The sequence below is a fragment of the Uranotaenia lowii genome, chromosome 1, assembly GCF_029784155.1.
Source record: "Uranotaenia lowii strain MFRU-FL chromosome 1, ASM2978415v1, whole genome shotgun sequence".
Classification (NCBI taxonomy): Eukaryota; Metazoa; Arthropoda; class Insecta; order Diptera; family Culicidae; genus Uranotaenia; species Uranotaenia lowii.
Genome location: NC_073691.1, coordinates 74,567,010 through 74,583,417, shown reverse-complemented (window position 1 = coordinate 74,583,417; position 16,408 = coordinate 74,567,010). Strand labels below are relative to the sequence as shown.

Below are 16,408 nucleotides of genomic sequence, written 5' to 3'. Positions count from 1 at the left end.
ATCTCTGCCTTCTAGCCTCCCAGCGTGTGTGTCGGATAGCTTTTCGGCAGCTCGATCGAACGACGCAGCTTGGTGCTACTATCAGAACGTTCGAGGCTTGCGCACCAAAACTGAAGAAATTTATTTGGATACTAACGACTGCAGTTACGACGTCATCATTTTGACCGAGACCGGTTTGAATGATTCGTTCAACTCAACCCAACTCTTTGGCAACAATTATTCTGTTTATCGTTGTGATCGCAATCTGCTCAATAGCTCGAAAAAAAGTTTCGGTGGAGTTTTGATAGCCGTTAGGCAATATCACATGAGCAGGTTTGTCACAACTGATTACGGAAATAGCCTTGAACAAGTTTGTGTTGCTGTCCGTATAAATGTGAAAAAAATGATGTTATGTGCCATATACGTGCCACCCGACGAAAGTAATTGCACTTACGTTTTCGAGTCCCATGTATCAACTGTGCGTGAACTTTGTGCACGCGCTGCTACTGATGAATCCGTACTAGTATTTGGCGACTATAATCAACCCCGTCTGGTGTGGGAAGAAACTGATACAGGTGCTAGGCTTTTGAATGTAACTCCTTTAAATGATTTGTTTAAACCACCTGTGTCACCTGCTTGGAGCACGCCTACTTTACGGCAACTACGGCGCGAGAAAAATGCATGCTTACGCAGACTTCGTAAAGAAAGAACAGAGGACTTTCAACTACAGTTAAGAGCAGCAAGCACCGCCTACCGCAAACTAAATGCAGCACTTTATAAGCGCCACGTCTTGCGTTTACAATCTAGTTTTCGCACCAACCCCCGAAGTTTTTGCACATTTGTGAACTCAAAACGGACATCGAGCTCCCTACAAACCTCTGTAGTTTACAATGACGCTGTTGCTAACTCTCCAGGTGCATGTTGTAGCTTGTTTGCAGAGCATTTCAAGTCAGTTTTTCTGAACACCGTTTCATCCGAAAGAGAGTACAGTGAAGCCATCAATCATATACCTGTCGATGCTTTTGAATTGAACACTTTTGAAATTCATCAAGATCTTATTGAGCGCGCTGCGAAAAGGCTAAAAAGCTCATTTGCTCCTGGACCTGATGGGATTCCAGCTGTTATCTATCGTCGCTGCATCGAAGCTCTTTCCTTGTCTCTGGCTAGGATCTACAACAGATCATTCCAGTAACGAAAATTTCCAGACAAATGGAAAAATTCGTTCATGTTTCCGGTGTTCAAAAATGGCGATCGTCGAGATGTTAAGCAATATCGTGGTATTACCAGTTTGTCTGCAGGGTCTAAGCTCTTCAAAATAATTGTTGGCCAAGCCCTTTTACGCGCTTCATCGCAGTACATCGCCCCTGCACAGCATGGTTTCATGCCTGGTAGATCGGTGAGTACTAACCTCATAGAATACACGTCGTTTTGCCTCAATCAGTAAGAAAACAAAAAACAAGTCGATGCGGTGTATACAGATATCAAAGCTGCTTTTGACGCGATTGACCATAAGATTTTGCTCGCTAAGCTTGCCAATCTTGGCGTTCATGACAACATGATTGCTTGGCTGAAATCCTTTCTCGCCGAGCGCTGCATAAGGATCAAGTACGGCACAAGCATTTCATATCCTTTTACCAATCGATCTGGCGTCCCTCAAGGGAGTAATTTGGGGCCATTATTATTTGCGCTATTTTTTTAACGATCTGATTACTAGCCTAGAAGACGGAACGAAAATTGGTTACGCTGATGACCTTAAAATATTTCTGCCAGTGGAATCTACTGCTGATTGCGTTCGCCTCCAATCTCTGCTGAACCAGTTTGATGAATGGTGTAGACTGAACAAACTAACAGTCAGTGTCTCAAAATGCTCTGTGATAACTTTTCATCGGAATAAAACACCGATCCTATGACTATAGTATCAGCAGCCAGTTTTTGAAAAGGGTCTTTGAAGTGGATGATCTTGGCGTGATCCTCGATGCGCAGTTCACTTTCGACAGCCAACGCTCTTCAGTTATCAACAAAACGAATCGTCAGCTCGGCTTCATCACCAAAGTGTCACGTGAATTCAAAGATCCTTTGTGCTTGAAATCACTGTACTGCGCCCTCGTCAGATCTATAACTGAGCATGCCGCTGTGGTCTGGGCTCCGTATCAACTAAGTTGGATTTTGATGATTGAACGTGTACAGAAGCGGTTTGTCAGATTCGCCTTGCGACACCTGCCTTGGCGTCATCCCGAAGATCTTCCAGCATAATCGGATCGGTGTCAGCTTTTGGGTCTCGAAACCCTCGCATGTCGCCGAAAGACTCAACAGGCTTCTTTCATTGTTAAGATTATAATTGGAGAAGTTCAATCGCCAAATCTTCTTAGGATGATAAACCTCAGTGCCCCGTCGCGAACTCTGCGATTTAATTCGTCACTGTCACATCAAATCCACCAAACATATTATGGCTACAATGAACCACTCAGTGCAATGATGCGTATGTTTCAGGATGCTGAGCACCTGCATCAGTTTGAAGAATCATCCAGCCGATTTATTCGTCGAATTCGTCAGTCCAAATTGTTTTACTAATTAGATTGTAACTAAACATATTCATTTAAACATTTATGTTCGATGAACTTAATTATAATAAACAAATAAACAAATAGTATGAAATTTGTGTAGATTTTATAAAGATGATCGGGAGTATGACTCGACGATCGGAAGTTTGCTACAGTTTATCACAACTACTACTTTGGAAGATTGTGTTCGTACCATAAAACAACCCTATAAGAAATAAACGGATAAAACTATGAATGTAACGACGAATGACCGAACTTTCACGGCGATGAAAACTTATTCGATACATGATGATTTATTCATTCCTTACACGTTTAAGGGTGGACCAAACAACCAAAATCCTAGACCGGATGTTGCTTGTCCGATCCTTGGCATCAAGGTCGGACTCAGGGTGTTCACCATCAAAGCGGCAATCGAGGCTACATCATGCCTACGTCACTGCCACTGCTGACGCCGCCCCTTCTACCACCCTTTAGCTCATCGGTTCCCTCGTTCAAAAGTGCCAAAAACTTCATCTGGTTTTTCCAAATGATAACCATCAGATATAGATTACTCGCTTGGATCTTCTGGAGCAGCCATGGCGACAGACGGAGGTCTTCCTGAAGTAGCTTCTTCATCTCGATGAAGATCAGATGTTCCTGCAGGAGGGCCAGCCGCTTCTCGGATTATGGCATGTAATGCCTCGCCATGTTTCCATCCGATTCGATGACTTTCTGCTGCTTCTAGACAGCTCTTGGAAGAAAAAAGTGTTGAATAAGCAAATTTGTCATAAGTAACGCATAATTAATGTTACTCACCGCTACCGACAAAGCTGGCACCGTTTATAGGTCCAATGTCTTCCAGCATTGCTTACCAGCCCAGAGTTCAGCAGGAAGATTTTTTTCGATTCTATGAATTATACTTGCAAAAATCAAGGCGAAATCTTTGTCTTAGCAATATCTGGAGGATTGGCAAAACTTCGTGTTGTATGTATGTATGTATGTATGGCTCCCCCATCGGTAGCAAGGTCCAGCCTATGTCTGTGTGGCTTGGCCTTCGAATTGCTTCTAGGGCTTCCACGGCCGATGGTTCGTCGAGGGAAGGCATCCAATCTTCAGAGACCTACAATGGTTGGCAATCCACTCCGCTTGCAATAGTCTCTTAAGATTAACCCCAGATGCATTCCCTCTGAAATATGTAATTATTTATACAATTAAACACATCTTACCTGTTGGCAACTTATGGGATTCGAACCCAAAAGTTTTCTTGCCGATACCGGGAATCGAACCCAGTACGCCTGGGTTACCAGACTCGCGCCAGCCTATCCACTAGACCACATCAGCGCTGAGGATTGGCAAAACTTCGTGTTTTACAAAAAATCAGAGCACCTGGCATCCTTGCCAGTCAAACAGCCAGCTGTCAAATTTCGGCTGCGTTTCGCCCCCTCCTCCGCATCCAACCCTCGTCTACTTTTTGCCAAAGTGAGACCACCATATCTAGATTCATCATGGGCTCAGCTAGTAAAACTACCAAAATGAGCGTGAACGCGATGACTTCTCATCCATTTCCAGTGACGATCAAGATTACTCGTCCGATTTTTTTTTTTCAATTAGTCAGTTCTAGTTCTGAGAATATACTCTGACAAAAATGGAAGCAAACAAGAGAACAAACGCACAGAGAGTGCTTTTTTCAGCTATTTGCGTCCATTCTTACCATCGATGCCATTGAGATAGCGAATTTGATGTTTTGTTCTATTTGGCCTATTTTTCTACAACATTTTGATCTTTGTAAGACACTCCAATTTTGAGATATTTCAAAGGAATCAAGTTACCCCATGAATCAAGTTCTCCTCAACTTAAAAGAATTTGAATCAGCCTTATTCTATAAAGCTCTTTGCAACTCTATTTAGCTGCAAAAATTACACTTATTAAATTTTCTTGTTTTAATCAATAAACATTAATAGTAACATCATATGTAAATTTATAAAAGGATACTTACGTATTTAATTCCAAATCTAACCGAAATTTATGATTAAAAGCTTTTATCAAAAGTGATGTTCGATGAAAATGTTTCCCCGTCTGAAAAGAGAAAGAAAGAAAAACATTTATTACTTTAAGTACTTTCGGTGTTTGCTGAAAAGAGAGAGTAAAAATATCACAAGTCACACATCATCCATCATAAGGAAGAAATCGCATCTCCCCGGAGGAGTTCGACAGTTTTCGCGAGGGGAAAAAACAAGCCACCCACTTTTCCGTTCGTCATTCAGCCAGATTCGCGGAAACTCCTTCTCAACCCCTCGGGGATGCACATTTTTCCAAGTAACCTTTCCCACCGAGGAAGGGGTTACAAATATTTACATATTATATTAATGCGTTGCACTCGAGTGTGAAAGGTACTGCATATTTTAAACTTTGGCAAGGTAAGTAAGTTTCTGGTGGCGGAAACGGCGTCGTGAGAAATGCACGGTATGTCATTCGGCAAAAACCGGAAGGGAAGGAAAAATGGGAAAAGAGGAAGTAAATGTGGGATGGAAAACACGTGCCCTGCCGGAAGGTTCCTTCATCCGTGCAGTTAGCGTTAGGTTCTGCTAGGGATGTAGCTGTAATTCTGCTGGCATTCTTGCACTCGACTCGAAGCTGCATCCCGGGATGGAGCCAGGATATTCGCCGGTTAGAGTGCAATTTTATGCAGATTAGATATAGCCGTCTTTAAAATTCGGAACGCCTCCTTGCCACAACATTGCTGCTGTAATGCTGTGTGCTGTCGTCGTCATCGTCGTCTTTGGCTGCAGAAAATTGAACTTATTTGGTTTTGGCGAAATTCTATGGCACAAGTTCATGTCCTGATACCATGTTGCGGTATCGTTCGAAAATTGAGCTCGCACGATAACTGGTTTGGGAGAGGTTTTTGATGCTGCCAAAAGGGGTTGATATTTCGTCCCAAATGTTCAACCATTGTTCATTTTAAATTGAAGGAAAGGTGTTGGAACATTTGATACTGCAAATATTTAACCCTCAGATGGGGTGCACTAAAATCGGCAAAAAACAAAGCCAATCATAATTTTCAACTTACTTTTTGAGCAGAATGTTTCAAAATATGCTAATCTAACAATCCATACCTACTTATGAAAACTGTTTGACAAGCAGTTGTCAAAAGTTACAGCTAAGAGAAATTTAAAATCATCGGAAAATTTGGAATGAACCTATTTTTCAAAAAATCATCAATTTGCTAGCCTCAATATTCCTTAATCCATGTGTTTTTTTTTTAAACGGACACAAACAAATACAGGATTTGGGGAAAAACCAAAACCACATTTGTTTGTTTTGGTTTCGTTCTCCCTTATGTTCGTTCAATTCGCATATTCACGGTAAATTTAGATTATTCAGAGACTGGTTAATTTCGGCTCAGCGGTTGCACCATGTATGAATATGAAAACAACTGAGTTGAAATCCATCAAAATTCTGAGTTGTTTTCATCTATTGACTTTCAAAGCCTGAAACTTAGCGAAGACGCATACGTTTTCGAACAAAATAGATGAAAACAACTCAGAGAGTTCCAAAAACCATTGTTGATTGTTTGGATGCGATGGTCGGAAACAGTTGACGAAATAATCAGAGTGAGTTTTAATTACATTTTCTATTAGAAATTAAGAGGTGTCGAAAGGAAATACAAAATTGAACAATTTTATCTTTTCTTCCAGCAATCTCTACGGAAGCCATCATTCACAACTGTAAGTATAATTTTCTCATAATTTTGAAGTGTAAATCATTTTCACCTATGGTGTTTTTTTTTTCTTGTCTTTTCAGATCAGCTCAAATTAGACAGAGTGTGCTGGTGGGTGGGCGTGCCAAGTTGGACAGCATGAAGTTCCACCGGCTGGATGCGGTCAAATGGCTCGGTGGCACTAATTTTTTTTGTGGTTTAAATAAAACCAACCGTATAAAAATGCACGCATCCATCTTCTAAATACACCGTACAATCGTCTTTTTCTTTTTGCAATCTGGAATTCCATTAAAAACCGCTTTGAAATTTCATAAATTTTTGATTTTTTTTTATTCAGTCGATCCATGAACAAGCCTAAACCACCCTGAACAAAAGCAACTCAGAATTCGCTAAAACCCCTACAATTCATTTCTGAGTTTTACCGCTCTAATCAAAATTTGAGTTTTCCCAGTGTTGGCGCATTTTGAATTATTTTCCTTCAAATCTGATTCAAGGTGAATTAGAGCATTGGGAACAAAAGCGTTTTGACAACCAATGATGATCGATGATGATGACAACATTTGTAGTGTTGTCTTCATACACGATCAACTAAGCCAACACAGCATGTGCTTCAGAGTTTTGGCAGTTTGTTCTGAGAGGATATCTCAGAATCCGATAGAGAATAAGAACTGATTTTGAGTTTGGGAATAAATTAGTTATAAGCGAATAAATTAGTTAAATTAGTGGGAATAAATTAGTTATAAGCGACAAGCGACAAGATGATGGCTGGTAAACGGTGGATAATGTGCAACATGAGACCCCATAGTGGTCATATCACCTCTTATTCACAACTCCTATCTCTACCTCCCCGTGGTACGGGCTGGGATGCGAGTAACCTAAGCGGAGATCGGGTACCCAACCCCGGTGGATGCTTTGGTCGCATGCAGACTGAGAAGGTGGCTGCACGCGTCTGTTTCCCAGGTCAGAGGCGGCGTGCAACAACAACCGAGCGTCTGTTCTCCAGGTCAGGGGCGGCTCAAACAGCGTCTGTCTTGCAGCAAGCGGCTGAATTTATGAAATGCGGCTCCCGCCAGCTAAGTCCAAGATGGCAGCCCCATCGCGGGATAGGGACTTTAGGCTAACAACCTACTGCTCCTGATATCTTGTATTGTTACAGAAACTGAGAGAAGAAATAACCGAATTGGAACTTTGGCGACGACTTTTAGCATGAAAACACGGACACGAATTGGAACTTGGAATGTTTTGACCCTTGCCCAGCCAGGAAAGCTGGCTCAACTTGCTAGAGAAGCTAGCCGCCTCAAGCTAGAGATATTGGGACTGAGCGAAGTCCGTTGGCCTAACACTGGAGAACACAAGACACAGTCCGGGCAAGTACTGTTTTACTCTGGCATACGAGGAGAACATGCTACTCGGGAACGAGGAGTTGGTTTCCTGTTAAGCCCGCAGGCCCATGCGGCCCTCATAAGATGGGAACCGATAAACGAAAGAATAATCGTAGCCAGATTCAGAACACGGGTTAGAAACCTTACAATGGTCCAGTGTTATGCGCCAACTGACGTTGCCGATTTGCAGGAGAAAGAGCAGTTTTACAGTCAATTGAACAGCGTGGTTGAGAAAATTCCGAAGGGTGACATTCAAATCCACTTAGGCGACTTCAACGCAAAGATTGGCTCCGATAATCAGGACTTTGAGCGCATCATGGGGCGCCATGGTCTAGGACAGATGAGCGAAAACGGAGAGCTGTTTGTAGAATTTTGTGGCAACAACAACATGGTGATCGGTGGATCGCTCTTCCCCCATCGACCAGCACATAAGGTCACTTGGGTATCCCGAAATGGCCGAACAGAAAATCAAATTGACCACATCTGCATCAGTCGAAAATGGAGAAGGAGCCTTCTTGATGCCCGCAACAAACAAAGCGCAGACATTGCATCTGACCATCACCTCGTCCTTGGCGAGATACGACTGAGAGTTGCGCGTGTCCAACGGCGCGAGGAGAAAGTCGGGTGTCGATACGACGTCCGCCGGTTGGAGAATCCAGCGGTGAAAAAGGCATAAACAGCTAGAATCCCGAGCCTCGGAGCTGCCGACAGACGGAACAGTCCAAGAACAGTGGTGTGGAATCAAGAATGCCTTTATCACGACGAGCCATGGTACTCTCGGTAAAGTTTGTGGAAGACTAAGTGAATGGATGTCGGATGAAACCTGGAGGATGATCGATGATCGGAGAAAGGCGAAAGTCGGAATTGAGCAGGCATGTACCGGGTCAGCCAAAGCAGCCGCCCGCTTACGATATGCGGAGCTGGAAAAGGCAGTTAAACGAGCTTGTAGACGAGACAAAAGAGCATGGACAAACTCCCTAACCGAAGAGGGAGAAAGAGCCGCCGCCATTGGAGATATCCGATTATTATATGATATTTCTCGCCGCCTTAGTGGTGCAAGGACTAATGCAAGAATGCCGCTGAAAAACCGAGCAGGTGAGCTGCTGACAGATCGAACAGATCAGCTCAAGCGTTGGACTGAGCATTTTGAACAACTTTTCCGAGTTACAAATAGCAATGGCCAACAGAACCCGCAGCTCGAGGCGCCCACAGTAAGTCGCATTAATGGCGTCAACTCGGAAGCGCCCTCGCTGGCTGAAATAGAAGCGGCAATCAAGGACATGAAATCCAACAAAGCGCCTGGAATCGATTCCATTCCTGCTGAAATGCTCAAAGCCGACCCTGCCTTGTCAGCACAAATGTTGCACCGTCTTTTCGCTGACATTTGGGATACAACATTCCCGGCCGACTGGATGCAGGGTATCCTCGTAAAGGTCCCAAAGAAAGGAGACCTGACAGAATGCGGTAACTGGCGTGGCATAATTTTGATCTGTACAACCCTTAAAGTACTCTGCAAAGTGATCCTGAACAGGATACAGGAGAAAATCGACGCTACACTCCGACGGCAACAAGCTGGATTCCGATCCGGACGATCATGTGTGGACCACATCACAACGCTACGAATCATACTGGAACAAATCAACGAATTCCAGGACTCTCTTCTGCTGATGTTCGTTGATTTCGAAAAAGCATTTGACCGACTGAACTACGAAAACATCTGGGCTGCTCTTAGACGACGAGGGGTCCCAGAGAAACTAGTCCATCTCATCAAAGCACAGTACGAGGCATTTTCGAGCAAGGTCTTGCACGACGGTGTCTTGTCCGAACCAATCCCGGTAACTGCTGGAGTGAGACAAGGATGTATTTTGTCACCGCTGCTTTTTCTCATCGTAATGGATGAGATCTTGACTGGATCGATTGACTGTAGACCAAACCGAGGATTGCCGTGGAATCCTTCAACCATGGAGCAACTGAACGACCTTGACCTGTCAGACGATATTGTTTTGTTCGCCCAAACACAACAAGACATGCAGAGCAAACTCGACGACCTCACCGAAAGCTCCAAGGCAGCAGGTCTCAAACTCAATGTCGGAAAGACCAAGTCGATGGAAATCAATACAGAAAATCGTTCCAATTTCGTGGTAGCTGGACAACAGGTTGAGACAGTGGAGTGCTTCCAGTATCTTGGTAGCCAGATTACGCCTGATGGTGGTACCAAGAAAGACATCGAAACCCGGATCAGAAAAGCCCGATTTGCGTTTGCGAGTCTCCGAAACATCTGGCGGTCACGCCAGATCTCTCTACGAACTAAGATCCGAATCTTCAACTCAAACGTCAAATCCGTATTGCTGTACGGTCGTGAAACTTGGTGCACATATGCGGTGACGACGCGAAAACTGCAAGTTTTTGTGAATCGCTGCCTGCGGAACATCATCCGCGCTTGGTGGCCTGGCAACTGGATCTCAAACGTTGAACTTCATCGCCGGTGTCATCAAAAGGCGCTAGAAATGGCGGCGAAGTCTAGCCGCTGAAATCCGCACAGTTGACGAGAACCTTGGCTTGCAGCAAGTGAAGACGCTGGCTCCGGATCGCCAGCAGTGGAGATTTTTTATCTCAGCCCTATGCGTCGGTCAATCGGCGCTGGACCCTTAGGTAGGTAGGTAGGACAAGATGATAATCGGTATATAATTAAGTTAATGTATGAGAACTTGACGACAGAAATATGTAAAGATTATTCCAACACAAACCTGCGTTGATTACACATACTTCAACTGGTTATGGGCCCAGATCCGTCTGGTTTGGAGTAAAGAGTAAATGAGAGGGATACTCTCAAGTTTACAAATCGATTAACTAGTGGTTAGGAAGTTTGGAGCCATCGAGTCGAGTCGGCGCAGATGTCAGCCGAGATCAGTCGAGATGTCCCAGGTGCCCAAGAAGGAGTCAAGGTCGGTGAAAAATCCCGAGGAGCCTGCAGCCAAGGTAGCCAGGGAATGGCCGTTTCCTAGAGGGTTACTCTCGACGTTGCCAGTGACCGAGCCTGGGAATGGTCGTCTTCCGAGAGGGGTACTCTTGGTGCCGTCACCAATCACGCTGCGACAGCATGCTTGATTTTATTTTCGACAGCCGGGTAGAGCACTTCGCATCTTGAAAGTGGAGGATTGAGCGCAAATTAGACGCTAAAAATCTGATCCACACCTTGGCGCGAACTCCCGACGAAGAGACTGCGCCGTTCCTAGAAAGGAGCAAGCTGAGGAGGATAACCAAAGTTCCAATTTACCCCTTTTTCTGAATGAAAATTGCATGTTTTTGTTATTTTAAAAATAACAGATGAAACCAATATGTTTTCTGACTACGTCAATTTGGTGTCTCATCAACCTTAAAACTTTTGAAACAAGCAGTACATTAAGTTTTTGGAAGCCATTGATGTTGCAAAGTGTTGCGTTGCCCCAGTAGATTACAGTGCATTTTTAAGACTTAACGAAATGCACTTCCCAAACATATTTTCGTAAACAGTAGAACGTTAAAATTTCTTTCCCAATATTTACCGGAGACCAAAAAATCTTTAGAATACTTTGGCAAACCAAGATACACCGCAATCTTAGTAAAAAAAAATTGAGCGAGGGTCCTTTAAGTTTGTACTAAATGTATTCCTCAATCTTTATGCTTTTGCCCCTAAATTTATGCAGCATCATTCAATATTATTCGTATATGGATTGAATTAAACTTTAATATATTCGCAAGTCGAAAACTTTTCTCCGATCCATGCCAAAGATTATGGCAATATGAAAAAAATAAGAAGCTTCATTCGTTTTCTCTTTTCAATCAAAGTATCAAAATTGGAAATTTTCAGCTTACCTCCTCGTCCTCGTCTAAGACATTATCATTATCCAAAGTGGCTTTCGAGAATTTCTTTAGCCGCTATCACATTTCCGAAAACACGATAGGCCTTCAGAGCCCAACCACGTCCTTCTGTAAGCAAAAATCGATTTCCACCGAACTCAATAATTACCAGGACATTATCCGGCAAATGAACAAGTCTATCTCGAAACTGCCCGAGGGCGCGCGCTCAACGGCGATACTCATCAGCTCGTTATTCGAAATAATTTTTATCAGCCCCACTTTCTGCAACAATCGAGTGGCAGCGTGCTAGTTAAGTGGAAAACACGTTACCGAAAACAGTGTCTTGGAGAGTGGAGCAACAAATTTAGCTAAGGCATTTGGCCGCCAATCTTGGAGACCACTTTGGCCCGTCGCTCGGCAAAGGATGAGATAATTAATTTCCACCTCCGTCCGACGACGACGAAGACTAGCTAGCTCGATGTTTGCCAATTCCACCCACAACCCAACCAGACTCTTCTAGCTAACCGGGGCCCAAAGTCCACAAATTCACGGCAGGCAGGCAACAAGGCTTGAGCGTAAGTCCATAATTTGCTATTAATCCTAAATGGTGGGCATGCTTCCCTCCCCAAAAACTCTTACTACCGGAACTGCTGAGTTTACTTCCGAAATCCGGCTGCCGGCCATGTCTGCAGCCTCCGGTTTTACAATGTTTTCGTAAGCCGGAGCCTTTTCCCAGATCCGAGGCCCCGGGAAAACTGCTGGCCAGGTTCTCAGATATTCATTGAAGCGTTTTATAACTTGTTTTCGACAGAGAAATAGAGAGCGAATGAGTGTCGGTACGGTTCACAAGGTTTTTGGTAAGATCGGTTCCGGGATTCCCTTTATATTTTGCTGTTGCCGTCTTACTACAACTTTCCCAACAGCAACAAGAAGGGTTTGGGAAATACCTACCAAGGCTTATCGAAAGTTATTGACTCTAATGCTGTTCGGTGCAAAAAGGTGGAAGAGTTTCAGGTATTTTTCATCGCCGAAATGGTCTCCGAGAGTTTGGGCCGAAACAGGTCACTCGTAAAGCGATACTCAAGAACCGATGATTAAATAAGTTTTGGATGAGGAAGATTTTTTCCTATGTTCGAAACAGCTTTATAAAAAGCGATGAGACTCAGAACTTAACAAATCTTTAACAGTTCATTTGAACTATAACAGCCTGGCTAAAAAGTTGATGTTTGTTCAAAACGAATAAAAATTAACATGTAATGGAGTGAATCGGTTTTTTTTACAGTTTTTATAACATTTCAGCTGAATCAGCATTTTGAGAAGTAGCACAATGAGACTTGACGTGAGACATAAAAAGTAAAGCATGCGAACGGTTTCGCTTCCCACGTCTCTTATTTCCCATCTCACTCCCACCTCTATCACTTCTCACGTCTCACCTTCTACCTCACACTTCTAACGTCTCGATACTTTTCTCACAGATCTTCTCATGTCTCACTTTTAAGTCTCGATTCTCACGTGTCACCTCCCATGACTTATTTGTCATGTCTCATGTCTCATGTCTCATGTATCATGTCTCATGTCTGTTTGTCTATGGAGGATCGAAGTAACCAGTAGTTGTGAAGTGACGTGTTTTTGTCAAGCTGCTGCAAAACACTTTAATAATTTGAATATGAATATGAATATGAATATGAATATGAATATGAATATGAATATGAATATGAATATGAATATGAATATGAATATGAATATGAATATGAATATGAATATGAATATGAATATGAATATGAATATGAATATGAATATGAATATGAATATGAATATGAATATGAATATGAATATGAATATGAATATGAATATGAATATGAATATGAATATGAATATGAATATGAATATGAATATGAATATGAATATGAATATGAATATGAATATGAATATGAATATGAATATGAATATGAATGTGAATATGAATATGAAGCGTTTGGTAGGGAACTCCACGCTTTATTCTTCCCTTTGTTCCAGTTTCTTTTGCGGTATTTACCACATGGTTGGCCTGGCCGTAGTAGTATCTGTAATGCATGTTCTATGTAACAGATACTATGTTGAAAAAAAAATATGAAGAACGCAAGTTTTTCATTTTCCAGGATGCTTACATGTTTTAGCTATGTTGATAAAAGAAGAAGAATAAGAAGAAGAAGAACCGAGAATGATTATTTTAGCTTGCCCATCTGACTCCTACACCAATGAGTTTTGTGCCTGTTTATAAATTCTTTAAAGGAAACTTTCCGCTTAACAATTTTATTGAAAACCATAACTCCATATTTGATTAGGCCATGCGCGGTTCCCTGAGGAAAAAATGATACAAAATACACAGAAACGCTCGAATTTCTATAAAAATTTAGAACTTTTCCTAACTGATATACACTTAAATTTTCAAAAATTTCCTCTCCGTGGAAATATTTATCAAACAAAAGTTATATTCCATAGGGGTGATCAATTCTCCAATAAATGCGTTTCAGAAGCGTGAAACGTCTATTGACAGTCTAACTTTCTTATCTTTCTTCACATTGTTTTAATTCTACAATAAACTTTATAGCGAAGGAATTTTTTTTTCATTTTTTTTTCGAAAATTGCATGGGCAAATAACATAAATTCTGTATTTTTCTAGTAGTGGGTGCAAATATTGAATATATTTGTCGATTTGTTGTCAGTTTTCACAATTCCGCCTTTATATTTCTTCTTTTCCACCTAACCTGCCATCATTTTTTTAACGAAAATTTTATGTAAAAATTAGTCCATGTCCCGTTTTCTCATGTTTTTAGGTACAGGTTTCGAAAAATGTTTAAACAATCAAACACAGTGGCCATTAGTATGAATAGTTTAATTTAAATAGTTTGAAACATTCTGCTTAAGAAAAAGTTTAAATAGTGATTTGCTTCGATTTTATGCTTATTTTAGTAAACACCGTAAAAATGCGGGGTTGGTCTCTAGAGGGTTAATAAAATTCAATCTTTGATTTTTTTTCTCATGAAATAACAAATTATAAACAGACTTATACATGTAGGCTGCCAATAGCATTTTTCTTCATTAGTTTTCAGTTTAAATCTAGCACATTTTTTTATATAACCTTCATCCAAATGGAAAAATACAGCTATTGAGAAATCGAATATAAAATACTACGGATTTATAAATTGAAATCTCTAGAGCTTCTTGAAATAATTATTTGATTTTAAGTGTTATAACTATAGTGTTCAATTGGTGTTTTCAGAGTCAAGCAGGGATATTTAGTAAGTAACTATCCCGTTATCATTCGACTTTTTTTCTTGGCAATTGCTCTAATGATTGGAGGGATTTTTGACTAACTTGACTTGGTTTGAAGATTCACACCAATCATATCGTCAATATTGTTAACAAATCATACACACAGGGATAATAAGCATTTAAAGTTGTAGTCCCGTTTCAGATTTCACAATAAAGTTGATTGTTTAAATTGCTTAATAGACTAGTAGTTATTAACTAATAAATAATTAAGATGTTGGCGTCAAAACCGATTATTTTTTGTCAAATTTTGGTGCTATGGATAGTGAAAATTAAATTAAATTAAACCTGATTTTATTGAAATCAGTCATTTATTTCTGATAAACAAATGAACCCAACCGAAGAACTAACACTGATTTTTAATCATTCAATTGTCCAAATAGATTTTGTCTAGATTTTCTAGTTTCAGAAAGCTTTATAAAATAATTGTAATCCTTCATTATTTAGAAAATACCATAGAATAGGCATCACAAAAGGGCGTTTTAAAGTTTGTTGTATTGAAAATATGAATTTTTAACACCTTTGTTGAAGACTACAGAATATAAATTTCGTTTTAAAATTTCCTTGAAATTTCATGAAATTCCTCAATACTGATGTTATGAAATCGCTTGGTACATCTTTGTACCTGAAAATATATCTCCAGATTGCAGGTTCAAGTCCTGCCGGTGAGCCGTTGTATCTTTTTCGAAAAATTCATGATATTCACGGCTTATATTCTTTCGTTCTTTGATAGCTCATTTTTCTCTAATTCTTTCCATCATCTACGAAAATATGAAATTCCTAGATTTTCGTAGAACTGGAAAAAATCAAAATAAAAGCTTTTCTCAGAAATGATAATTTCTCGCAGTTATCGAAAAAGATAACCTTTCATTTGATTTCATGATTTATTGATTTATTTTCCATATCGTTGTAACATTTTATAGTTGTTTTCAAAAAAGTGGACAAATTTATCAAATTAATTTTAACCTATTTCGAAATGTTTACTATGAATCTCTGAAACGATAGCTGAGGGAATGAAATTAAAATCATACCAAATTGCATTCAGCGCTCCCGAATCAGTCAAAATCAGCTTATTTTTGCATCTTGGAAAATGTGAATTTTCAAGCCCTAATTGATGCTTCATTTTATGATTTTTTATATACACGAGGCCATAAAGTTCATTTTTCCGAGGCGCTTAGAAAATAAGAGTTAATTTTAAAAATTGTGGGGCGCTGATTCCAAATATTTTTTAGTTTTTTTTTCTACATTTTTGTTTTTGAGAAACGCTTTTCTGAAATAACTGTAGAACATCACAAATATTTTGAAAATAATTCATTTTGACTCAATAATCAACTTTTCTTCAGACCGCGAGTGATTTTCTGTGACTTCTGAGTGGCTTCTGAGAAAAAAGTTATTGTAGGTCATTTCTTGTTAATTTTTTCCAAATGTGGTATTATTAAATTTTCAAATAATTTCAAATAAGTTTCATAACAGTTGTTGAATAAATTTAAATCTTCAATATAAAAAAATTCTAAGGCTTTCTAAATGTTTTTATAAAAAAAATTTACACCTAATCTAATTAAATTTTTCAAAATTTCTGAATTTATTGATATTTATTTTTAAAAGCGTTGTATCTCTGACTTAAACTTATCTCG

General features: G+C 40.4%; 1 protein-coding gene across 10 annotated transcripts in view; it reads right to left on the bottom strand.

Annotated features, from left to right (window-relative positions):
* LOC129739173 (disintegrin and metalloproteinase domain-containing protein unc-71) overlaps positions 1 to 16,408 on the bottom strand; it is a 1,315,240-nt gene that overhangs the window by 481,735 nt on the left and 817,097 nt on the right. For all 10 annotated transcript variants that reach the window (XM_055730592.1, XM_055730589.1, XM_055730594.1 and 7 more), the window contains one exon: positions 4,516 to 4,595. In XM_055730592.1, coding sequence (XP_055586567.1) covers positions 4,516 to 4,595 — 80 coding nt within the window. The remainder of the gene's footprint in view (positions 1 to 4,515; positions 4,596 to 16,408) is intronic.